This window comes from Danio aesculapii, chromosome 20, assembly GCF_903798145.1.
Source record: "Danio aesculapii chromosome 20, fDanAes4.1, whole genome shotgun sequence".
In the NCBI taxonomy this organism is placed as follows: Eukaryota; Metazoa; Chordata; class Actinopteri; order Cypriniformes; family Danionidae; genus Danio; species Danio aesculapii.
In genome coordinates this window covers 51,891,058-51,917,671 of record NC_079454.1, presented here as the reverse complement: position 1 = coordinate 51,917,671, position 26,614 = coordinate 51,891,058, and the positions used below count along the sequence as shown (strand labels likewise).

Here is a 26,614-nt window from a genome sequence, read left to right as displayed (position 1 = left end):
TTTTACTCAAGCGATACTAATTATTTAAAATGTTAATCATTAAAAGCCAGTGTTGTTACTAATCGTTCACATGTTCAAGACTGTGATAAAAGGAAAATAAATCTAGTCCACAATTACTTTTTATAATGAAAATACGTCATTTTGTGTTTTTTTCCCACCAAATCAAGGACATCATTTATGAATTTGGCAATTAAAGAGTTAAAATCCTGTAATTTTCTAAACAATTTAGTAGTTTTGATCAGGACTGAGGTTGATTAGCAGATTTATGCAAAGAAAATTGCTAAAAATATGAATCTGATGTATTTTTACAGCAGTTTAATTCAGTGGATGTTTTCATCCTGAACATACCAAAATGGTAGTCATTTTGCCCAGTGTATTGTTGATTTTCCTTTTTTAATTCAAAGCATTTTCTCAAAATATGTGTCAAAATAAGAGTTGTCACCAAAAATCACTCTGCTAACTGAAACACGGAGAGACTTATGGCCAAATGATGACACAAAATCACCCCAGAGTGGATGGTACTTATTATTTAATGCTTATTTAACTTTTTGTGTTTATTTCTCAAAATAATGTTAGTTTTCCTCCTCTAAAACTCTCCTATAAATGTCTTTTGTTGGACAGAGGGAGACTGAGCAGAGGAACACTGGGCACGGAAGCAAGTTTTGATGATTTTAACTTTGTCCTATGCATTAATAGACTAATCCTTGCATTAATAGTTTAATTCGGTTTTTAATTAATTACAACTCATGCTGATGTGTTTATCCTCATATAACCTTATGTGCTTAACATCATATAACCTTGCTCAATAACAGCTGTGTCTTTGTGTAACTGATAACCGAAAAGTTCACTCCTCTGTACTTGTTATCAACAAAATGTTACAACTCCACTTTCAGTGAGTGCTCGTTTACAGGAACAATAACGAATGGGAAGGGCGAAGGCTCCCTCTCTTGCAGGCTCTGTTATGTGTATGCGTAACTTTTACAGTGCAGATTACCGAACAACTGATGATTAAACTGTTCTGGATGGAGGATCTTTCTTACTGAAGCGCCCTCGGTTGGGGCTGAATATGGGGGTGCGAGGGTGTGGTTGTGTGTGCCCAGCTGACACAGACTGCCTGTTGCTGTTCTCTGACACCCAGAGCTCTGTACTGCTTTATTCATCTAATTAATTAAATATTAAACTTATTTAAAGCCTCTGACTGCTGTTTTAACATAGGAGGACTAGGAAAAGTCCAACAGCAGCTTGTTTTTGTTCCGCTTCTTTATAAGTTTCAGGGTGTGTTGTCTATAAGTGTTTATAAAGGCTGCTTGTATTGTTGTTGTGTACGATTTTCTTAACATAAATATTGCTCGTGCAATGCTTTTTCAGCTGATGAGCACCACAACATGCTGCGTTACCTCGTGACGTTGCCGTCGTGTCATTCTGTATTGCAGAAGTGTACGACTTGCATGTCTTGAGTATGTAAGTTATCTGAAAGACACATGATCACTGACATCACGTTTCGCCGCAGATTGAGTGGTGTAACGTCTTATATACAAAGCATCACTGACAATCCTGTACACAGCGCTAAAATATTTAGTTATGCAGAAATTAATAAAATATAGTTAAAGTATCGACACAAAAAAAAATATCAATACCTAATTAAAATATAGTATACTCAAAAAAAGTATACCCGAGCATCGATGTGCACATCCCTATTAAACAGTTCCAGTCAACTGTATGCTGTTACAAAATCGGTGCGTTTAAGGTTTGTTTACTGTTAAAATCGACGATCTTTACTGCCTAAATGATATACGCTATAAAGTGGGTCTCGGAATGTACAAGAAGCACTGCATTAAATTACAGTTCCCCCGCCATGTCCTTAAAAATATGAACATTTATTTTCCCACAGTATATTCAATGGAGCTTCTGCGCTAGCCTGCTAAAATCCTGACGGGCCTGGAAATGGCCAAAACCCCTCTAAAACCAGGCTGGTCTACCAGCTAAAACCAGTCAACCAGCCTAGGCTGGTTTAAGCTGGATTTTTCAGCAGGGAAGTGTATATGGGTGTTTCCCAGTACTGGGTTGCAGCTGGAAGGGCATCCGCTGTATAAAACATATGCTGGATAAGTTGGTGGTTCATTCCGCTGTGGTGACCCCTGGTGAATAACTGGCTAAGCCAAAGAAAAAAGAATGAATGAATGGAAATAACGAATGGCGTCCCTTATTTTGACACGCTAATACCTCACGCACGGATGTGACGCGTCCAATCGCCGCGCTCAGCAGGAATCACATGACCTCCTGTCAGCTGATCAAATCTTGCGTCTTGTCTGTCGGGGTCACAGCGATGCAACTATAAACATCTAATCGTGACATTCAATAAAACGACGCTATTTTTCGATTAATCCGACGATTTTAATAGCTGGGAGTCTCCGCAGATTGATCAAGTATTCAAATTAAAGAAGGAAGATGTCGGGAAAAGAGCGGATCGACATTTTCCCCTCTAGAATGTGAGTATTATTGCTCATACTGTCAATTATTTTCAGTGATGTTTGACAAAACGCGGTGACAGTGTCTGATATAGAGATTTAAGATGTTTATAGATTCAGAAATCAGCCAAAACACGATGATATTCGCTTTTGAATGCGCTGGAGTCCTCTCGGTATTACGAGATATTAATTTAGCACCGATAATAATTCATTATTTGAGTGAATCAGTTAATATTTGCGTATTATTGTTACATAATCTTATCGCATTTATTGATTATGCAGTATGATGTGTGTTTGAATGTATATAACTTGTATAATGCACTTAACATGAATCTAAATTAAATAATATTTAGCTATGACGATGTTTTGAGATATTTTAAATATGAAACTTGGTTGTGGAGTAATTTTAGTGCTATTCACAGAAGAGGAAGTCATATTCATAGTCATGTGAGCCCTTGTCCTCTGTTGTACACAATCTATTGACTATAACTGTGTTATACGGGCGACTCTAGGTGTACATACAAGATAATTCACTCACCCCCACCAGTGGTGAAGAGTACTGAAAAATCATACTCAAGTAAAAGTACCATTACTTGCCTAACAATGTAGTGTAAGTAGAGTAAAAGTATCTGTTGTGAATATTACTCAAAGTATGAGTAAAATATAGACCTTTCAAAAGCACTCAAGAGTAGTGAGTATTACCCTGTAAAAGCTGACGCGTTTACATGTAATTTGTGGATGTGTGTAAACGTAACATTCTGTAGTGCATTTAGTAGTCCAGCAGGCACACAACGTCATAAGATGTTAATATTAGGTTACATTTAGGTTGTGATGTCAGGTGACCAAAATTCAATGTCTAGCCAGCATCTAAGGACAACGTTATTCTGATGTCCAATAATGATGTCAAATGACGTTGATATTTGGTTAATTTTAGGTTGTTAGTAAGTGACAAAAATCACAACAGAGCCAACATCTAAAACCAACGACATATTGACGTCAAATAATGACATTTATTCGTCAGGTATGGCAAACAAAATCCAACGTCTGATATACGTCATAGTGGTAACGTCCACACAATGTTATTAGACATTGATATTTGGTGGGTTTTAGGTTGGACGTTGGACATTGACGTTGGCCTGACATTGAGTTCTGACAACTCAATTTTCATTTCCAAACCAAATTTAGCATCCCCATGAGCTGGGGTACAGCGTCAATCTGATGTCATGTTGACGTCTTGTGCCTGCTGGGTGTTTAAGGCCATTTTGGTCATCATACAGTAAACATCCGTCATCTTCTCATCAGTGATCTGCATCTAAACAGTCTCTGGGTCAATGCGTGTAAAGATTTTGGACATCTTCTTGGACACTTTTAATACTTCCAAACAGTTTGCTGCAATTATAAAGCGCCCATGTCTTGAGGTAGTTCATTATGAGGCGATTTATCTTCTGTGTGTGATTTGATTGGACAGGAATCACAGGACTGATTTTTCTAATCCCCATCGACAAGTAAAAATAAAGTAGTGACTGCAGGATGAAGGAAAGTAAAGGAGTAAAAGTACTAATAACGCACTAATAATGTACTCAAGGGAAAGTAAAAGTACACTTTTTTAAAACTACGTAGTTATTTACATTTCCTGAAAAAAAACTACTCAATTACAGTCATTTGAGTAATTGTAATTAGTTACTTTACACCACTGACCCCCACTATATCTATTCTCCATCTTCTTGTCTTGAATCAAACCTAATTAACTCTTTTGTCTCTTCAGGGCTCAGACCATTATGAAAGCTCGTCTGAAAGGAGCTCAGACTGGCCGCAGTTTGCTGAAGAAGAAATCAGACGCTCTGTCCATGCGATTTCGGCAGATTTTGAGAAAAATCATTGAGGTTTAAAACCACCAACTATGCTTTTATTCCTCTCATTTGCTTTCATTTTAATCGTTGGCTTATAAAGTTCTCAATTTAATTTTCAAGAAATGAATATTTTTATGCATCTTTAAGTGAACATTAGGCAATATATTTTGGTGCATTTAAACAAAACAGATTAATTAAATGGTTATATCTATTAAATTTAAGAGTTTGGTCCCAGAACACCTTTAGGAGTAGAAAGATAATACATTTCCATTCAAATGAATAATAAATACAAACTACTAAATTCTAGATATTTTGATGGTTCTCCTGATTTTTACTCTTCATTAAAATGCATTAAAATTAAAATCAAAAGTGAGGAAAAAAAGCCAGATTTAGACAGTGATGTTGTTAATATCACTTAAACAAATACAACAGAATTTTATTACAGCTGCAATCAGAATTATTAGCCCCCCTTTGTTTTTTTTTTTGTTTTTAATTTAAATGTTTAACAGATTCAGGAAATTTTCACAGTATGTCTGATAATATTTTTTCTTCTGGAAAAAGTCTTATTTGTTTTATTTCGGCTAGAATAAAAGCAGTTATCAATTTTTTAAACACCATTTTAAGGTTAAAATTATTAGCCCCTTTAAATTTTTCTCGATAGTCTGCAGAACAAACCATCGTTATACAATAACTTGTCTAATTACCCTAACCTGCCTAGTTAACCTAATTAACCTAGTTAAGCCTTTAAATGTCACTTTAAGCTGAATACTAGTGTCTTGAAGAATATCTAGTGTAATATTATTTACTGTCATCATGACAAAGATAAAATAAATCAGTTAATAGAGATGAGTTATTAAAACTATTATGATTAGAAATGTGTTGAAAAAAATCTGCTCTCCATTAAACAGAAAAAAATAAACAGGGGGGTGAATAATTCTGATTGAAACTGTAGTTATTAACTATATAAACGATTGCAACTAGTAATCAGATTATTTTAAATAATAGGATTTTAACATTTTCTTTAATATTTTCCCCTAACGTATTCATTTGGGTGTACTAATGTTTATTAATTAACAATATTAATAATATGATACTTATTAAACAGTTATATCTATTAAAATATGAGTTTGGTCACCGAACATCTTTAGGAAGAGAAAGATAATGCATTTCAATTCAAATGAGGAGTTGCAAAAATGAATCAATAACTAAATGCAAACTACTACATTCTATATACTTTTAATGGTTCTCCTGATTTTTACTCTTTAAAAAATGTATTAAAATTAAAATCAGCAGTGAGTAAAAAATGGCAGATTTAGATCAGATTAGATTCAACTTTATCGTCATTATACATGTACAAGTACAAGGCAATGAAATGCAGTTTAGATCTAACCAGGAGTGCAATAGCAGCAAGTGCAGGATACAGGTATAAGTTATAAAGTGCAGTTACCGTAAAAACAATGGGTAATATTTACAGATGGATGTACTATGAACATCACATACAGGTTGTATATATTGAATACATGTATATTTATTACAGTTATGATGTTAATATCACTTAAACAAATACAAATGAATAGTATTAGTTATTAATTAGGGACCGAGCACCTACGGTGCGTAGGCCCTATTGTATCTGTAATGTTTTTTATTATTAGGGACCGAGCACCGAACGGTGCAAGGCCCTATTGGAATTGCTCCGTTTATTATTATTATTATTATTATTATTATTATTATTATTATTATTATTATTATTATTATTATTAGGGACCGAGCACCAAACGGTGCAAGGCCCTATTGGAATTGCTCCGTTTTTTATTATTATTATTATTATTATTATTCCGCCCCTAATCGGGGCACTTTTGAGGGTCTAAACGTGCTCGAAAACTCACGAAACTTTGCACACACATCAAACGCGGCGTAAATGGTTGGCTGATATGGGTCTCGGAAGTGGGCGTGGCAAAATGACTCGACAGCGCCACCTAGAAAATTGATACGGACAAGCCCCCGACACACGAATCACGCACATGCACGAAAATTGCCACACACCTCAAACATGCCAAGACCTACAAAAAAGTCTCAAGGAGCGATATCTCAAACCCAACAGGAAGTCGGATATTTATGGCTTCCTGCGGCGAAAAAGTGGCGATTTTGCCATTTCCAGGCGTTGTACTTTAACGAACTCCTCCTAGGGATTTCATCCGATCGACACCAAAATTGGGTTATGTCATCTAAAGGCCTTGGCGATGTTAAATTGCGAAGCTTTAGAGTTTTCGTCGATGGGCGTGTCCGTGGCGGCCTCGTAAATTTTGACGACTCGCCACGAAACATCAAGTTGTTATAACTCGGGCATGCATTATCCGATCTGCCTCAAAATTCACACGTTTGATAACCGTCCTGACCTGAACACGTTTACATGACAATATCCCGATACAGTTATAGCGCCACCTGCTGGCTACAGGAAATAGCATGATTTACAGTGAAACAAACTCCTCCCACAAATTTTATCATATCAGCAACAAATTTGAGTGGTGTCATCTGAAAGCAGTATCGATGATATATTGTGAAGGTCTAGAGTTTTCGTCGATGGGCGTGTCCGTGGCGGCCTCGTAAACTTTGATGATTCGCCACGAAACATCAAGTTGTTATAACTCGGGCATGCATGATCCGATCTGCCTCAAAACTCACACATTTGATAAGAGTCCTGACCTGAACATGTTTACAAGCCAATAACTCGATACAGTTATAGCGCCACCTGCTGGCAAACTTAAAATTGCCTATAACTCAGCCAAACAATATCCGATCTGCCTAAAACTTCACATGGTTGATAAGATTGCTCTCCTGAAGACATCAACATGCCAATATTGAGTCACAGTCATAGCGCCACCTGGTGGCAACAGTACAATTGGCTATAACTCAGCCAAACAATGTCCGATCTGCCTGAAAATTCACATGGTTGATTAAAATCCTCTCCTGAAGACATCTACATGCCAATATTGAGTCAGTCATAGCGCCACCTGCTGACGGAATGTAGTTTGATTTATAACTCAGCCACACAATGTCCGATCTGCCTGAAACTTCACATGGTTGATAAGACTCATCTCCTGAAGACATCTCCATGCCAATATTTAGTCACAGTCATAGCGCCACCTGCTGACAGAACGTAGTTTGGCTTATAACTCATCCACACAATGTCCGATCAGCCTGAAACTTCACATGTTTGATTAAAATCCACTCCTGAAGACATCTACATGCCAATCTTGAGTCACAGTCATAGCGCCACCTGCTGACAGTAGGTAGTTTGGCTTATAACTCATCCACACTATGTCCGATCAGGCTGAAACTTCACATGTTTGATGAGTTTCCACTACTGAAGACATCTACATGCCAATCTTGAGTCACAGTCATAGCGCCACCTGCTGACGGGACCAAGTATGGCATAAATCTGTGATTTTCTCAGATTTTTTTATGTATCGGCTTAAATTATTATTGTTCGCGGTTCTCTGTCGTCCTACGGCCACCGGGCGGCGGTGAGCCCGTGTGCGAGGTCCCTATCATCGCTGCTTGCAGCTTTAATTATTATTATTATTATTCTTCTCCCGAATGAATCGCGATTTTGAGGGTCTAAACATGCCCGAAAACTCACGAAAATTTGCACACGCCCCAGAAGTGGCGAAAATTTACGTTTATTATAGGTTTCGGAAGTGGGCGTGGCAAAATGACTCGACAGCGCCACCTAGAAAATTGATACGGACAAGCCCCCGAGCCACGAATCACGCACATGCACGAAAATTGGCACACACCTCAAACATGCCAAGACCTAAAAAAAAGTCTCAAGGAGCGATATCTCAAACCCAACAGGAAGTCGGATATTTATGGCTTTCTGCGGCGAAAAAGTGGCGATTTTGCCATTTCCAGGCGTTGTACTTTAACGAACTCCTCCTAGGGATTTGATCCGATCGACACCAAAATTGGGTTATGTCATCTAAAGGCCTTGGCGATGTTAAATTGCGAAGCTTTAGAGTTTTCGTCGATGGGCGTGTCCGTGGCGGCCTCGCAAACTTTGACGACTCGCCACAAAACAGGAAGTCATTATAACTCAGGCATACATGATCCGATCTGCCTCAAAATTCACACAATTGATAACCGTCCTGACCTGAACATGTTTACATATCAATATCCAGTTAAAGTTATAGCGCCACCTGCTGGCTACAGGAAATGACATGATTTACAGTGAAACAAACTCCTCCCACAAATTTCATGATATCAGCACCAAATTTGAGTGGTGTCATCTGAAAGCAGTATCGATGATATATTGTGAAGGTCTAGAGTTTTCGTCGATGGGCGTGTCCGTGGCGGACTCGCAAACTTTGATGATTCGCCACAAAACATCAAGTTGTTATAACTCAGGCATGCATGATCCGATCTGCCTCAAAACTCACACATTTGATAAGTGTCCTGACCTGAACACGTTTACATGCCAATAACTCGATACAGTTATAGCGCCACCTGCTGGCAAACTTAAAATTGCCTATAACTCAGCCAAACAATATCCGATCTGCCTGAAACTTCACATGGTTGGTAAGATTGCTCTCCTGAACACATTTACATGCCAATATTGAGTCACAGTCATAGCGCCACCTGGTGGCAACAGTAAAATTGCCTATAACTCAGCCAAACAATGTCCGATCTGCCTGAAAATTCACATGGTTGATTAAAATCCTCTCCTGAAGACAACTACATGCCAATATTGAGTCACAGTTATAGCGCCACCTGCTGGCAACAATAAAATTGCCTATAACTCAGCCAAACAATGTCCGATCTGCCTGAAACTTCACATGGTTGTTAAGACTCATCTCCTGAAGACATCTACATGCCAATATTGAGTCACAGTCATAGCGCCACCTGGTGACAGTAGGTAGTTTGGCTTATAACTCATCCACACAATGTCCGATCAGGCTGAAACTTCACATGTTTGATGAGTTTCCACTACTGAAGACATCTACATGCCAATCTTGAGTCACAGTCATAGCGCCACCTGCTGACAGGAGCAAGTATGGCATAAATCTGTGATTTTCTCAGATTTTTTTATGTATCGGCTTCAATTATTATTGTTCGCGGTTCTCTGTCGTCCTACGGCCACCGGGCGGCGGTGAGCCCGTGTGCGAGGTCCCTATCATCGCTGCTTGCAGCTTTAATTATTATTATTATTAGGGACCGAGCACCAAACGGTGCAAGGCCCTATTGGAATTGCTCCGTTTATTATTATTATTATTATTATTATTATTATTATTATTATTATTATTATTATTATTATTATTATTATTATTATTCTTCTCCCGAATGAATCGCGATTTTGAGGGTCTAAACATGCCCGAAAACTCACGAAAATTTGCACACGCCCCAGAAGTGGCGAAAATTTACGTTTGTTATAGGCTTCGGAAGTGGGCGTGGCAAAATGACTCGACAGCGCCACCTAGAAAATTAATACGGACAAGCCCCCGAGCCACGAATCACGCACATGCACGCAAATTGGCACACACCTCAAACATGCCAAGACCTACAAAAAGTCTCAAGGAGCGATATCTCAAACCCAACAGGAAGTCGGATATTTATGGCTTCCTGCGGCGAAAAAGTGGCAATTTTGCCATTTCCAGGCGTTGTACTTTAACGAACTCCTCCTAGGGATTTCATCCGATCGACACCAAAATTGGGTTATGTCATCTAAAGACCTTGGCGATGTTAAATTGCGAAGCTTTAGAGTTTTCGTCGATGGGCGTGTCCGTGGCGGCCTCGCAAACTTTGACGACTCGCCACGAAACAGGAAGTTCTTATAACTCAGGCATGCATAATCCGATCTGCCTCAAAATTCACACGCTTGATAACCGTCCTGACCTGAACACGTTTACATGCCAATATCCCGATACAGTTATAGCGCCACCTGCTGGCTACAGGAAATGACATGATTTACAGTGAAACAAACTCCTCCCACAAATTTCATGATATCAGCACCAAATTTGAGTGGTGTCATCTGAAAGCAGTATCGATGATATATTGTGAAGGTCTAGAGTTTTCGTCGATGGGCGTGTCCGTGGCGGACTCGCAAACTTTGATGATTCGCCACCAAACATCAAGTTGTTATAACTCAGGCATGCATGATCCCATCTGCCTCAAAACTCACACATTTGATAAGTGTCCTGACCTGAACATGTTTACATGCCAATAACTCGATACAGTTATAGCGCCACCTGCTGGCAAACTTAAAATTGCCTATAACTCAGCCAAACAATATCCGATCTGCCTAAAACTTTACATGGTTGATAAGATTGCTCTCCTGAAGACATGTACATGCCATTATTGAGTCACAGTCATAGCGCCACCTGGTGGCAACAGTAAAAATGCCTATAACTCAGCCAAACAAAGTCCGATCTGCCTGAAAATTCACATGCTTGATTAAAATTCACTCCTGAAGACATCTACATGCCAATCTTGAGTCACAGTCATAGCGCCACCTGCTGACAGGAGCAAGTATGGCATAAATCCTTGATTTTCTCAGGTTTTTTATATATATCGGCTTAAATTATTATTGTTCGCGGTTCTCTGTCGTCCTACGGCCACCGGGCGGCGGTGAGCCCGTGTGCGAGGTCCCTTTCATCGCTGCTTGCAGCTTTAATTATTATTATTATTATTATTCCGCCCCTAATCGGGGCACTTTTGAGGGTCTAAACGTGCTCGAAAACTCACGAAACTTTGCACACACATCAAACGCGACGTAAATGGTCGGCTGATATGGGTCTCGGAAGTGGGCGTGGCAAAATGACTCGACAGCGCCACCTAGAAAATTGATACGGACAAGCCCCCGAGCCACGAATCACGCACACGCACGAAAATTGGCACACACCTCAAACATGCCAAGACCTACAAAAAAGTCTCAAGGAGCGATATCTCAAACCCAACAGGAAGTCGGATATTTACGGCTTCCTGCGGCGAAAAAGTGGCGTTTTTGCCATTTTCAGGCGTTGTATTTTAACGAACTCCTCCTAGGGATTTCATCTGATCGACACCAAAATTGGGTTATGTCATCTAAAGGCCTTGGCGATGTTAAATTGCGAAGCTTTAGAGTTTTCGTCGATGGGCGTGTCCGTGGCGGCCTCGCAAACTTTGACGACTCGCCACGAAACAGGAAGTCGTTATAACTCAGGCATGCATTATCCGATCAGCCTCAAAATTCACACGTTTGATAACCGTCCTGACCTGAACACGTTTACATGACAATATCCCGATACAGTTATAGCGCCACCTGCTGGCTACAGGAAATGACATGATTTTACATTGTAACAAACTCCTCCCACAAATTTGGTCATATCAGCACCAAATTTGAGAGGTGTCCTCTGAACACTCTAGCGATGATATATTGTGAAGGTCCAGAGTTTTCGTCGATGGGTGTGTCCGTGGCGGCCTCGCAAACTTTGATGGTTCGCCACGAAACAGGTAGTTGTTATAACTCAGGCATGCATGATCCGATCAGCCTCAAAACTCACACAATTGATCACCGTCCTGACCTGAACACGCTTACATGCCAATATCCCGATACAGTTATAGCGCCACCTGCTGGCGCCACCTATAAAAATTAAACGGACAGGCCCCCGAGCTACGAATCTCGCACACGCACGAAACTTGGCACACACGTCAAACATGCCAAAACCTACGAAAAAGTCTCTTGGAGCGAAATCTCAATCCCAACAGGAAGTCGTATATTTTTAGCTTCCTGCGGCGAAAAAGTGGCGTTTTTGCCATTTCCAGGCTTTGTACTTTAACGAACTCCTCCTAGGGATTTCATCCGATCGACACCAAAATTGGGTTTTGTCATCTAAAGGCCTTGGCGATGTTAAATTGCGAAGCTTTAGAGCTTTACTCGATGGGCGTGTCCGTGGCGGCCTCGCAAACTTTGACAATTCGCCACAAAACAGAAAGTCATTATAACTCAGGCATACATGATCCGATCTGCCTCAAAATTCACACAATTGATAACCGTCCTGACCTGAACATATTTACATATCAATATCCAGTTAAAGTTATAGCGCCGCCTGCTGGGAACAGTAAAATTGCCTATAACTCAGCCACACAATGTCCGATTGGCCTGAAAATTCACATGGTTGATTAAAATCCACTCCTGAAGACAACTACATGGCAATATTGAGTCACAGTTATAGCGCCACCTGCTGTCAACAATAAAATTGCCTATAACTCAGCCAAACAATGTCCGATCTGCCTGAAACTTCACATGGTTGTTAAGACTCATCTCCTGAAGACATCTACATGCCAATATTGAGTCACAGTCATAGCGCCACCTGCTGACAGTAGGTAGTTTGGCTTATAACTCATCCACACAATGTCCGATCAGGCTGAAACTTCACATGTTTGATGAGTTTCCACTACTGAAGACATCTACATGCCAATCTTGAGTCACAGTCATAGCGCCACCTGCTGACAGGAGCAAGTACGGCATAAATCTGTGATTTTCTCAGATTTTTTTATGTATCGGCTTAAATTATTATTGTTCGCGGTTCTCTGTCGTCCTACGGCCACCGGGCGGCGGTGAGCCCGTGTGCGAGGTCCCTATCATCGCTGCTTGCAGCTTTAATTAGGGACCGAGCACCTACGGTGCGTAGGCCCTATTGTATCTGTAATGTTTTTTATTATTATTATTATTAGGGACCGAGCACCGAACGGTGCAAGGCCCTATTGTATCTGTAATGTTTTTTATTATTATTATTATTCCGCCCCTTATCGGGGCACTTTTGAGGGTCTAAACGTGCTCGAAAACTCACGAAACTTTGCACACACATCAAACGCGGCGTAAATGGTTGGCTGATATGGGTCTCGGAAGTGGGCGTGGCAAAATGACTCGACAGCGCCACCTAGAAAATTGATACGGACAAGCCCCCGACACACGAATCACGCACATGCACGAAAATTGGCACACACCTCAAACATGCCAAGACCTACGAAAAAGTCTCAAGGAGCGATATCTCAAACCCAACAGGAAGTCGGATATTTACAGCTTCCTGCGGCGAAAAAGTGGCATTTTTGCCATTTCCAGGCGTTGTATTTTAACGAACTCCTCCTAGGGATTTGATCCGATCGACACCAAAATTAGGTTATGTCATCTAAAGGCCTTGGCGATGTTAAATTGCGAAGCTTTAGAGTTTTCGTCGATGGGCGTGTCCGTGGCGGCCTCGCAAACTTTGACGACTCGCCACGAAACAGGAAGTCGTTATAACTCAGGCATGCATTATCCGATCAGCCTCAAAAATCACACGTTTGATAACCGTCCTGACCTGAACACGTTTACATGCCAATATCCCGATACAGTTATAGCGCCACCTGCTGGCTACAGGAAATGACATGATTTTACATTGTAACAAACTTCTCCCACAAATTTGGTCATATCAGCACCAAATTTGAGAGGTGTCCTCTGAACACTCTAGCGATGATATATTGTGAAGGTCCAGAGTTTTCGTCGATGGGTGTGTCCGTGGCGGCCTCGCAAACTTTGATGGTTCGCCACGAAACAGGAAGTTGTTATAACTCAGGCATGCATGATCCGATCAGCCTCAAAACTCACACATTTTATCACCGTCCTGACCTGAACACGCTTACATGCCAATATCCCGATACAGTTATAGCGCCACCTGCTGGCACCACCTATAAAAATTAAACGGACAGGCCCCCGAGCTACGAATCTCGCACACGCACGAAACTTGGCACACACGTCAAACATGCCAAAACCTACAAAAAAGTCTCTTGGAGCGAAATCTCAAACCCAACAGGAAGTCGTATATTTTTAGCTTCCTGCGGCGAAAAAGTGGCGTTTTTGCCATTTCCAGGCGTTGTACTTTAGCGAACTCCTTCTAGGGATTTCATCCGATCGACACCAAAATTGGGTTTTGTCATCTACAGCCCTTGGCGATGTTAAATTGCGAAGCTTTAGAGTTTTCGTCAATGGACGTGTCCGTGGCGGCCTCGCAAACTTTGACGATTCGCCACAAAACAGGAAGACATTATAACTCAGGCATACATGATCCGATCTGCCTCAAAATTCACACAATTGATAACCGTCCTGACCTGAACATGTTTACATATCAATATCCAGTTAAAGTTATAGCGCCACCTGCTGGGAACAGTAAAATTGCCTATAACTCAGCCACACAATGTCCGATCGGCCTGAAAATTCACATGGTTGATTAAAATCCACTCCTGAAGACAACTACATGCCAATATTGAGTCACAGTTATAGCGCCACCTGCTGTCAACAATAAAATTGCCTATAACTCAGCCAAACAATGTCCGATCTGCCTAAAACTTCACATGGTTGTTAAGACTCATCTCCTGAAGACATCTACATGCCAATATTGAGTCACAGTCATAGCGCCACCTGCTGACAGTAGGTAGTTTGGCTTATAACTCATCTACACAATGTCCGATCAGGCTGAAACTTCACATGTTTGATGAGTTTCCACTACTGAAGACATCTACTTGCCAATCTTGAGTCACAGTCATAGCGCCACCTGCTGACAGGAGCAAGTATGGCATAAATCTGTGATTTTCTCAGATTTTTTTATGTATCGGCTTAAATTATTATTGTTCGCGGTTCTCTGTCGTCCTAAGGCCACCGGGCGGCGGTGAGCCCGTGTGCGAGGTCCCTATCATCGCTGCTTGCAGCTTTAATTATTATTATTAGGGACCGAGCACCAAACGGTGCAAGGCCCTATTGGAATTGCTCCGTTTATTATTATTATTATTATTATTATTATTATTATTATTATTATTATTATTATTATTATTATTATTATTATTATTATTATTCTTCTCCCGAATGAATCGCGATTTTGAGGGTCTAAACATGCCCGAAAACTCACGAAAATTTGCACACGCCCCAGAAGTGGCGAAAATTTACGTTTGTTATAGGCTTCGGAAGTGGGCGTGGCAAAATGACTCGACAGCGCCACCTAGAAAATTAATACGGACAAGCCCCCGAGCCACGAATCACGCACATGCACGCAAATTGGCACACACCTCAAACATGCCAAGACCTACAAAAAAGTCTCAAGGAGCGATATCTCAAACCCAACAGGAAGTCGGATATTTATGGCTTCCTGCGGCGAAAAAGTGGCAATTTTGCCATTTCCAGGCGTTGTACTTTAACGAACTCCTCCTAGGGATTTCATCCGATCGACACCAAAATTGGGTTATGTCATCTAAAGACCTTGGCGATGTTAAATTGCGAAGCTTTAGAGTTTTCGTCGATGGGCGTGTCCGTGGCGGCCTCGCAAACTTTGACGACTCGCCACGAAACAGGAAGTTCTTATAACTCAGGCATGCATAATCCGATCTGCCTCAAAATTCACACGCTTGATAACCGTCCTGACCTGAACACGTTTACATGCCAATATCCCGATACAGTTATAGCGCCACCTGCTGGCTACAGGAAATGACATGATTTACAGTGAAACAAACTCCTCCCACAAATTTCATGATATCAGCACCAAATTTGAGTGGTGTCATCTGAAAGCAGTATCGATGATATATTGTGAAGGTCTAGAGTTTTCGTCGATGGGCGTGTCCGTGGCGGACTCGCAAACTTTGATGATTCGCCACCAAACATCAAGTTGTTATAACTCAGGCATGCATGATCCCATCTGCCTCAAAACTCACACATTTGATAAGTGTCCTGACCTGAACATGTTTACATGCCAATAACTCGATACAGTTATAGCGCCACCTGCTGGCAAACTTAAAATTGCCTATAACTCAGCCAAACAATATCCGATCTGCCTAAAACTTTACATGGTTGATAAGATTGCTCTCCTGAAGACATGTACATGCCATTATTGAGTCACAGTCATAGCGCCACCTGGTGGCAACAGTAAAAATGCCTATAACTCAGCCAAACAAAGTCCGATCTGCCTGAAAATTCACATGCTTGATTAAAATTCACTCCTGAAGACATCTACATGCCAATCTTGAGTCACAGTCATAGCGCCACCTGCTGACAGGAGCAAGTATGGCATAAATCCTTGATTTTCTCAGGTTTTTTATATATATCGGCTTAAATTATTATTGTTCGCGGTTCTCTGTCGTCCTACGGCCACCGGGCGGCGGTGAGCCCGTGTGCGAGGTCCCTTTCATCGCTGCTTGCAGCTTTAATTATTATTATTATTATTATTCCGCCCCTAATCGGGGCACTTTTGAGGGTCTAAACGTGCTCGAAAAGTCACGAAACTTTGCACACACATCAAACGCGGCGTAAATGGTCGGCTGATATGGGTCTCGGAAGTGGGCGTGGCAAAATGACTCGACAGCGCCACCTAGAAAATTGATACGGACAAGCCCCCGACACACGAACCACGCACATGCACGAAAATTGGCACACACCTCAAACATGCCATGACCTACAAAAAAGTCTCAAGGAGCGATATCTCAAACCCAACAGGAAGTCGGATATTTATAGCTTCCTGCAGCGAAAAAGTGGCGTTTTTGCCATTTCCAGGCGTTGTACTTTAACGAACTCCTCCTAGGGATTTCATCCGATCGACACCAAATTTGGGTTATGTCATCTAAAGGCCTTGGCGATGTTAAATTGCGAAGCTTTAGAGTTTTCGTCGATGGGCGTGTCCGTGGCGGCCTCGTAAATTTTGGTGACTCGCCACAAAACATCAAGTTGTTATAACTCAGGCATGCATTATCCGATCTGCCTCAAATTTCACACGTTTGATAACCGTCCTGACTTGAACACGTTTACATGCCAATATCCCGATATAGTTATAGCGCCACCTGCTGGCTACAGGAAATGACATGATTTACAGTGAAACAAACTTCTCCCACAAATTTCATCATATCAGCACCAAATTTGAGTGGTGTCATCTGAAAGCAGTATCGATGATATATTGTGAAGGTCTAGAGTTTTCGTCGATGGGCGTGTCCGTGGCGGACTCGCAAACTTTGATGATTCGCCACGAAACATCAAGTTCTTATAACTCAGGCATGCATGATCCGATCTGCCTCAAAACTCACACATTTGATAAGAGTCCTGACCTGAACATGTTTACATGCCAATATTCCGATACAGTTATAGCGCCACCTGCTGGCAAACTAAAAATTGCCTATAACTCAGGCATGCATGATCCGATCTGCCTCAAAGTTCACACATTTGATAAGAGTCATGACCTGAACATGTTTATGAGCCAATATCCTGATACAGTTATAGCGCCACCTGGTGGCAACAGTAAAATTGCCTGTAACTCAGCCAAACAATGTCCGATCTGCCTGAAAATTCACATGGTTGATTAAAATCCTCTCCTGAACACATCTACATGAAAATATCGAGTCACAGTCATAGCGCCACCTGCTGACGGAAGCAATTTTGGCATAAATCTGTAATTTTCTCCGATTTTTTTTTTATGTATCGGCCTAAATTATTATTGTTCGCGGTTCTCTGTCGTCCTACGGCCACCGGGCGGCGGTGAGCCCGGGTGCGAGGTCCCTATCATCGCTGCTTGCAGCTTTAATTCTATTTAAAATGGTTTATAATCGATTGCAACTAGTAATCAGATTACGGCAGTGATTTTAAAGACTTAAAATTTTCTTTAATATTTTCCCCCAACATATTCATTTGGGTGTACTAAGTTTTGTACTGTGATCTTAGTTTTTTTCGCTCAATTAATTCCAGTTTTGGGAATTAATACTAGTATAGTAGTATCTGGAAAAATATCTAGTCAAATTATATGTTCTGTCATGGTTTTAATGGACGTTTTTCATCTTTCAGACTAAGACGCTGATGGGAGAGGTGATGAGAGAAGCTGCCTTTTCATTAGCTGAAGCTAAATTTGCTGCTGGTGACTTCAGGTAGGTAAAAATGCCATGCTGCAATGCTGTTCCTGCTGCTGAAGAAATGCAGTAGAAAATCTCATCGGATGTGTTTGTATTTTGTCCATCAGTACTACAGTCATTCAAAATGTGAACAAGGCCCAGGTGAAGGTCAGAGCAAAAAAGGACAACGTTGCAGGTTTGATTTATTAATATGATGAATTGTCGTTATTTGATCATTCTTTTACCATGACATATGATATTATGTAATATATATATATATATATATATATATATATATATATATATATATATATATACACATATATATACATATATATATACATATATATATATATATATATACATATATATATATATATATATACATATATATACATATATATACACATATATACATATATATACACATATATACATATATATATACATATATACATATATATATACATATATACATATATATACATATATATATATATATATATATATATATATATATATATATACATATATACATATATATATATACATATATATATATATATATATATATATATACATATATATACATACACATATATATATATATACATACACATATATATATATATACATACACATATATATATATATACATACACATATATATATATATACATACACATATATATATATATACATACACATATATATATATATATACACATATACATATATACACATATACATATATATATATACACATATACATATATACACATATACATATATATATATATATATACACATATATATATATACACATATACATATATATATATATATACACATATATATATATATATACACACATATACATATATATATATATATACATATATACATATATATATATATACACATATACATATATACACATATACATATATATATATATACACATATATATATATACACATATACATATATATATATATATACACATATATATATATATACACATATACATATATATATATATACATATACATATACATACACACACACACACACACACACACAGGGAATACGGAAAGTATTCACAGCGCTTCACTTTTTCCACATTTGTTTATGTTCCAGCCTTATTCCAAAATGGATTCAATTCGGTGATTTCCTCAACATTCCACACACAATCCCCCATGATAACTTTTAAATTGTTGCAAATTTATTACAAATAAAAAAGCTGAAAAATCACACGTACATCAGTATTCACAGCCTTTGCTCAATACTTTGTTGATGCACCTTTGGCAGCAATTACAGCCTCAAGTCTTTTTGAATGTGATGCCACAAGCTTGGCACACCTGTCTTTGGGATGTTTTGCCCAATCCTCTTTGCATTACCTCTCAAGCTCTATCAGGTTGGATGGGAAGCGACGGTGTACAGCCATTTTCAGATCTCTCCAGAGATGTTCAATAAGATTTAGGTCTAGGCTCTGGCTGGGCCACTCAAGTACATTCACCGAGTTTTTGTGAAGCCACTCCGTTGATATTTTGGCGGTGTGCTTTGGGTCATTGTCCTGCTGTAAGATGAACCGTCGCCCTAGTCTGAGGTCAAGAGCACTCTGAAGCAGGTTTTCATTCTGGATGTCTCTGTACATTACTGCATTCATCTTTACCTCTATCCTGACTAGTCTTCCAGTTCCTACTGATGAAAAACATCCCAGAAATGTTTCTGTGACCTTCCCCAGCCTTGTGCCTCGACAATCCTGTCTTGGAGGTCTACAGACAATACCTTTGTCTCCATGCTTGGTTTGTGCTTTGACTTGCACCGTCAACCCTGGGACCTTATATGGACAGGTGTATGCCTTTTCAAATCATGTCCAATCAACTGAATTGACCACAGGTGAACTCCAATGAAGCTGCTGAAACATCTCAAGAATGATCAGTGGAAACAGAATGTACCTGAGCTCAATTTAGAGCTTCACGCCAAAGGCTGTGAATACTGATGTACATGTGATTTTACAGCGATTTTATTTTTAATAAATTTGCAACAATTTCAAAAACTCTTTTTTTTCACATTGTGATAATGGGGGATTGTGTGTAGAATGTTGAGGAAATAAATTAATTTAATCCATTTTGGAATAAGGCTGTCACACAAAAAAATTGTGGAAAAAAGTGAAGCGCTACCAATACTTTCCGGATGCACTGTATACCTACCTACCTACCTACCTACCTATCTAATATAACTCTTCTTTCTGTTAATCATACTGCACCTTTAAAAAATAAATAATTATTGACTGTATTTTGAAGTGCCCGTGATATCAATATTGTGCATGATAATGATATATTTAATATCAGCACATGTCTAAATGAGCTTTATCTGTGTTTGTTGTCAGGAGTGACTCTGCCAGTGTTTGAACATTATCAGGAGGGTGGAGACAGTAAGAATCCTCCTCACTTCATGTTTAAAAGCAAATAAAGAGATGCTAGAGATCAGATATCATTACAGGGGTATTTTGCTCTGTGCAGGTTATGAGCTGACGGGTCTGGCCAGAGGTGGAGAACAGCTGTCTCGACTCAAGAGGAACTACGCTAAAGCTGTGGAGCTGCTGGTGGAGCTCGCCTCTCTACAGGTTACAAATCACTTCATGCATATTATAACCATGCTTGATTCTGATTGGCTGATGAGCATTCTAAAGCGTGCCATTATTTTGTGAAAGGTTTACCTTTCATCCAGAACCTTTACATTCTCTGTTGCTAAAAAACAATAATAAATACAACAAAAAAATGTGTTGCTTTAAACATTTATATAATATTTTACAACGGGTCTGTTGATTCTGATTGGCTGATGAGCAGTCTAAGGTGTGCCATTATTTTAAATACGGTTTATTTCCAGAACCTTTACATTCTCTGTGCCTAAAAATATATATAATAATAATAAATACAACAAAAAGTGTCCTGCTTTACAGTTTATGTGATATTTTACCACGGGTCAGCTGAATGCTTGATTCTGATTGGCTAAAGTGTTTGTTTTCTTTCAGATAAACGCACAACTAAAGTAGTTCCGGCAGGTTTTGAGTGCATTCCAGCTCCATATCTACTACGTTGAATGATTTCAGTTATTTCACAAAAGTCATCATTTAAATGTATTTAAATCTGTATTAATTTAGTATTTCTGTGGCGTCCTTTTTGGTGACGCTAGTGATTCAGAAACTGCAAATACTAACAAAAAACGTATTTGGAAATACAATAAAACTTTTTACATACAGAAAAATGAGCTAATAACAAGTCCATCTATGCAAAAGATCAGAATAAATGACTATACTTAAGGAAATAAGTGAAAATGTGAGGTTAATTTACTCAAACCTCAGACAATGCAAGATGAACGTGACTGTTTTTCTTTAGTAGAGCATTAAATAGTTTAACCGAAGCTGTGGTGATCAGTGATTAATATAAGGCTGACACTTGAAAAACAAAAGCTAAGTTAAAGGAAACTATATTAATACCCGTAGCTCCTTTTATACATGGAGGAAAAAAAAGATCAGTGTGTGCAAGAAACTGAATACTATTTTTAACTATTCTTATACTGCAAGCCTGTTGAATGCTTGATTCTGATTGGCTGATGAGAATTCTAAGGCTTGACGTTATTTTGAAGGTTTATTTCCAGAACCTTTACATTCTCTGTTGCTAGAAAAAAATTTGAATAAATACAACAAAAAATACGCTGCTTTAAACTATATTTTACCACAGGTTTGTTGATTCTGATTGGCTAATGAGCATTCTAAGGCGTGACGTTATTTTGAAGGTTTATTTCCAGAACCTTTACATTCTCTGTTCCTAGAAAAAAATTGAATAAATACAACAGAAATGTGCTGCTTTAAACTATATACGATATTTTACCACAGGTTTGCTGATTCTGATTGGCTGATGAGCATTCTAAGGCATGCCGGTATTATCAGATAAAAATAGGGAGAATTGTATCACACTGTTGATTATCAAGAAGTCATTTCTTAAAATGATTTAAAACATACACGTACTCTAACAGATTGTGGTATCAATTTCCACCAGACTGGTGTATTAGAAACGGTAGTGTCTTGCCTTAAGATGCTGAAGAAATTATTTATTTTTTTAGATGTACATAATTTTAGTCAATATGTGCTGTAATTCTCCTACAGACCTCTTTTGTGACGCTGGACGAGGCCATAAAGATCACAAACCGGCGTGTGAATGCCATTGAGCATGGTGAGATCTCTCTCTCACACACACACACACACACACACACACACACACACACACATACATATGAAACGTAATACAGCTTGAAGGACAGGTAATAATGTGGCGCTTGTGTGTGTTTTTTGCTCGCAGTGATTATTCCCAGAATTGAGCGCACTCTTACCTACATCATTACTGAGCTGGATGAGCGAGAGAGAGAGGAGTTTTACAGGTGAGACTGCAAATGCAATATTGAAATGTATATTATTTTGTAATAAGGAATTTCAAAAAACAGATTTCTTTTATATTTGGCTTGATGACAGCACATAATATTTGACTAGATGTTTTTCAAGATACCAGTATTCAGTAGTGGTGTAACGGATCACAAATCTCACGGTTTGGTCGGCGCCAGTGGTGTAGTGGTTAGTGCGTCAACACATGCGCTCCGTTGCTTACGGCGACCCGAGTTCGATTCTGCCTCGCAGTCCTATGCCGATCCTACCCCTCTCTCTGCTCCCCATGCTTTCCTGTCAATACTCTCTACTGTCCTCTCAAATAAAGGTGAAAACAAAACAAATCAAATCTCACGGTTTGGATCACACTACGGTTTTTTTTTTGAGTCACGGATCGGACCATTTTTCAGATCAGCAAAAAAGGGAGACAAATGTAATTTGCTTTCCATTTAAACGAGCATATTACTGCAAAAAAACCATTGGTTTCAACAAACAGAACTTAGAACCTGTACTTTTAATAAAAATAAAAATCAAGAAAGAACCAGCTGAAAAAAAGGAAAATATTCAAGACGAAAAATGATCTCTGCTACTGTTGCTGATAATGCTAAATATAGAAATCTAACATCTTGTTCAACAGATCATATTTATTTTCAATTAATGATTCAACAGTTCACCCATAAAACTGTTTTATAATGGCCCGTTTCCACTGAGTGGTACGGTACGGTTTGGTTTGGCATGCTATTATGGCCATTTCCACTGTCGAAAGGCGTACCGAACCATACCACTTTTTCGTCACCTTTTGAAAGGGTACCAAAAGGCGGAGCTAGACGCACAGCTGAATGCTATTGGTTTACAGAGAAACGTCATTCGCTTGCGTAACAAGCCAGAATGAAAACAAAAACCCGCCATGTTTGAAATACACTGCGAGAGATTATAGCGGAATTACATATACCTATAATAATAATAATAATAATAATAATAATGAGCCATGGTCGACCGGGCTCAGACAAACTTTGTCGTTGTCTTAATAAAGCCAAGAAGAAGAGCAGATTTACCCTGTGCCCTTTAGTTTTTACGAGGCAGTCTGAAGCGCGAGCGGTTTCGCTTTCTTGCTTGCGCTCGCGCGCGTCTATATCTGAAATAACAAACTTCTTGAGCTGATGATAATAACCTGCGCTTGATTATTGACGTGCTTTTGAAACCCGATTCTGTCAGACACTGACAAACGCGAGAGTGAAGCGTGAAGGAACAAAGGAGAAGCTGGAAAAAAGGAGCACATTATTATTCAGCAAACATGAACAAAATGCCATGTTTAACTATTATCATCACCTTTTGGACTAAAATGAACTCAGAATGACGGAATACTGTCTAACAGAGGCTACATGTGCTGCTGAAGATTATAGACACAGATGAGAGGTTTTCACTGACTGTGGGCTATACTTCGTGTTGTTTTTGAACCTAAATATGGACGAAATGTCTGCTGTGTGTAGTGTAAAGCATCTGTTTTGTGAGAAGAGCTTCTCATATGATATGTGAGCGACCTGTACAGCTTTATTGTAGACATTTCCTCGAGCGAAAATGACGTCGACTGAAACTTTGTCGTACACCACCCCCACAAAAAGGGTACCCTTGGTAGTGGAAACGCAAGCCTGATAAAGGTGACCCGTACTGACCCGAACGTCTGTACGTACCAGTCAGAGGAAACGAGCCATTATAGGTGGATAATTTCTGAAAACCTATTCAGTGACATCATTTTGATGGTTGTTTGTCGCCACCCATTGGTTACACAATGTAATCGCTACAACATTCACCAGCGTCAAGTTCCATTAAACGCTGATTTTAATCTTCACCATAAACATCTGAACTATAAACTGTTCTCCCAGTACTTCTGTGTTATTTAATTGTTCTTAACTCACTGAACAAGTGTAAAAACTGAATCTCTCTTCATCAAACGCAGATTTGAATGCAGCGCTTCGAAGGATTAATAAACATTTGCAAATCATTTTCATTGATCATTCATGTTGCGTGGTTTGAATTGAGATCACAAGCTTTGAATGTTTAATCGTGCAGCTTTACACTGAATGTGTCAATGCAGACTAAACAAACAGAGACAGAAAACACCTTTAATTAATAACTAAGCATTTAGATCCCACCACAACTTTGTTTCCGTCATCATTATGTTTTACAGGGAAGCCAAAAAGCTTTCGGGATTTGAATGACGCAAAAGGTGATCTCTCTGAAATTGTTATAAAAGTTAGATTAACCTACAAGTTCAAAAACAGTTATTAATCCGCGGGTCACCTGCGTTTCAAACTGTGGGTTGTGATCTGTACGGATCATGGATCAACCCCTGGTATTCAGCTTAAAGTGTCATTTAAAGGCTTAACTAGGTTAATTAGGCAAGTTAGGGTAATTAGGCAAAAAAATATTTAAAGAGGCTAATAATATTGACCTGAAAATGGTTAAAAAAAGATCTGCTTTTATTCTAGCCAAAATAAAACAAATAAGACTTTTTCCAGAAGAAAGAATATTATATGAAATACTGTAAATTCTTTGTTCTGTTAAACATCGCTTAATAAATAACTGCACAGGAGGGCTAAATTTGCTCTCAACTAATGTACGAATAATTTCGGTCTTGACTAATAGATATATATTTGAAAAGTCAACATTTGAAGTGAATGAAAGGTGGATGATCCGCTGATATTTTACCACGGGTCTGCTGAATGCTTGATTCTGATTGGCTGATGAGCATTCTAAGGCGTGCTGTTATTTTGAGTAAGGTTTATTTCCAGAACCTTTACATTCTCTGTTGCTAAAAAACATAATAAATACAACAAAAAAAAATGCTGCTTTAAAATGTACATGATATTTTACCACGGGTCTGTTGAACGCTTGATTCTGATTGGCTGATGAGCATTCTGAGGCATGCTATTATTTTGAGGCCAGTGTATCCACTTCAAATGTTGACTACGTTACTTACACACATTTACATCAGTAAATAAACTCAATAATAAGCTAAAAATCTGCATAGTTGACACGCTCATCGCTCCCCATAATGACAATGAAGTAAAAATAAGAGTATATTACAGCATATTCACCCATGCTTCATCCTCCATCTTCCACATCTCAGGTTGAAGAAGATCCAGGAGAAGAAGAAGCAGCTCCGAGAGCGGACGGAGAAGGAGATCGCCAAACGCCTGGCAGCTTTAGGGCCGATCGCCGAGCCCACAAACATGCTGATGGAGGAGGCCGACGAGGACCTGCTGTTCGAATGAGCTGAAACAAGCTATGGTGGTCGAGTGAGCTTAACGTGCTGCAGTTTAAGAAAGCACATGCAATTACGAAAACAACACCAACAAATTAAGAAAAGATCCTCATTGGTTTGATAGCACACCAGTTGCAAATTTTCTCACCATGCAAACAAATGAATGAGCTGCATTTTCTCACAACACATGCAAATAGCATGGAGCACTACAGAAATGATTCAAGGGGACTCAAAAATATGACAGACCCGGCTGGGATTTGTTTATTGTGTCGTGACTATTGCTCAGTCAAGTTGTAGGTGATCTTTGAAAGGTTTGGTTTTTGTTTAACATCCCAATTACACCATAGCCTTGTCTTTTGCACATTATTAGCCACAACCATAACCTAAATAGCCGGGTCCGTCACGTTTTAGGGTCCCCTTGAAACATTTCCGTTGTGTTGCAGGCGTTTTCTTAATCTGTTTGTGTTGTTAGGATTTGCAACACATATGTTGTCAAACAGATGAGGATCTTGTCTTAATTTGCTGGTGTGTACTTGTCATTGCATGTGTTTTCTTCAATTAAGCACGTTAAGCTCTCTCGGCCACTGTACCATCCTCTGCTTTCCATGTGTTGTGAACAGATGAAGCTCTTGTTTTGTGTATATGTTGGTGCGGTGTCACTTTTGTTTGTCTGTTCAGGGTGATTAGAGTATTACTGTAAAACATATTGGTCAAGGAA

General features: G+C 39.3%; 1 protein-coding gene across 1 annotated transcript; it reads left to right on the top strand.

Annotated features, from left to right (window-relative positions):
• Positions 1 to 2,271: 2,271 nt before the first annotated feature.
• On the top strand, positions 2,272 to 25,968 carry atp6v1d (ATPase H+ transporting V1 subunit D). The gene is made up of 9 exons (XM_056445561.1): positions 2,272 to 2,489; positions 4,234 to 4,351; positions 18,141 to 18,220; positions 18,313 to 18,380; positions 20,580 to 20,624; positions 20,713 to 20,816; positions 22,359 to 22,425; positions 22,552 to 22,630; positions 25,762 to 25,968. Exons 1-9 carry the CDS (start codon positions 2,449 to 2,451, stop codon positions 25,904 to 25,906), a joined length of 747 nt encoding a protein of 248 aa, XP_056301536.1. The 5' UTR covers positions 2,272 to 2,448; the 3' UTR covers positions 25,907 to 25,968.
• Positions 25,969 to 26,614: the final 646 nt, after the last annotated feature.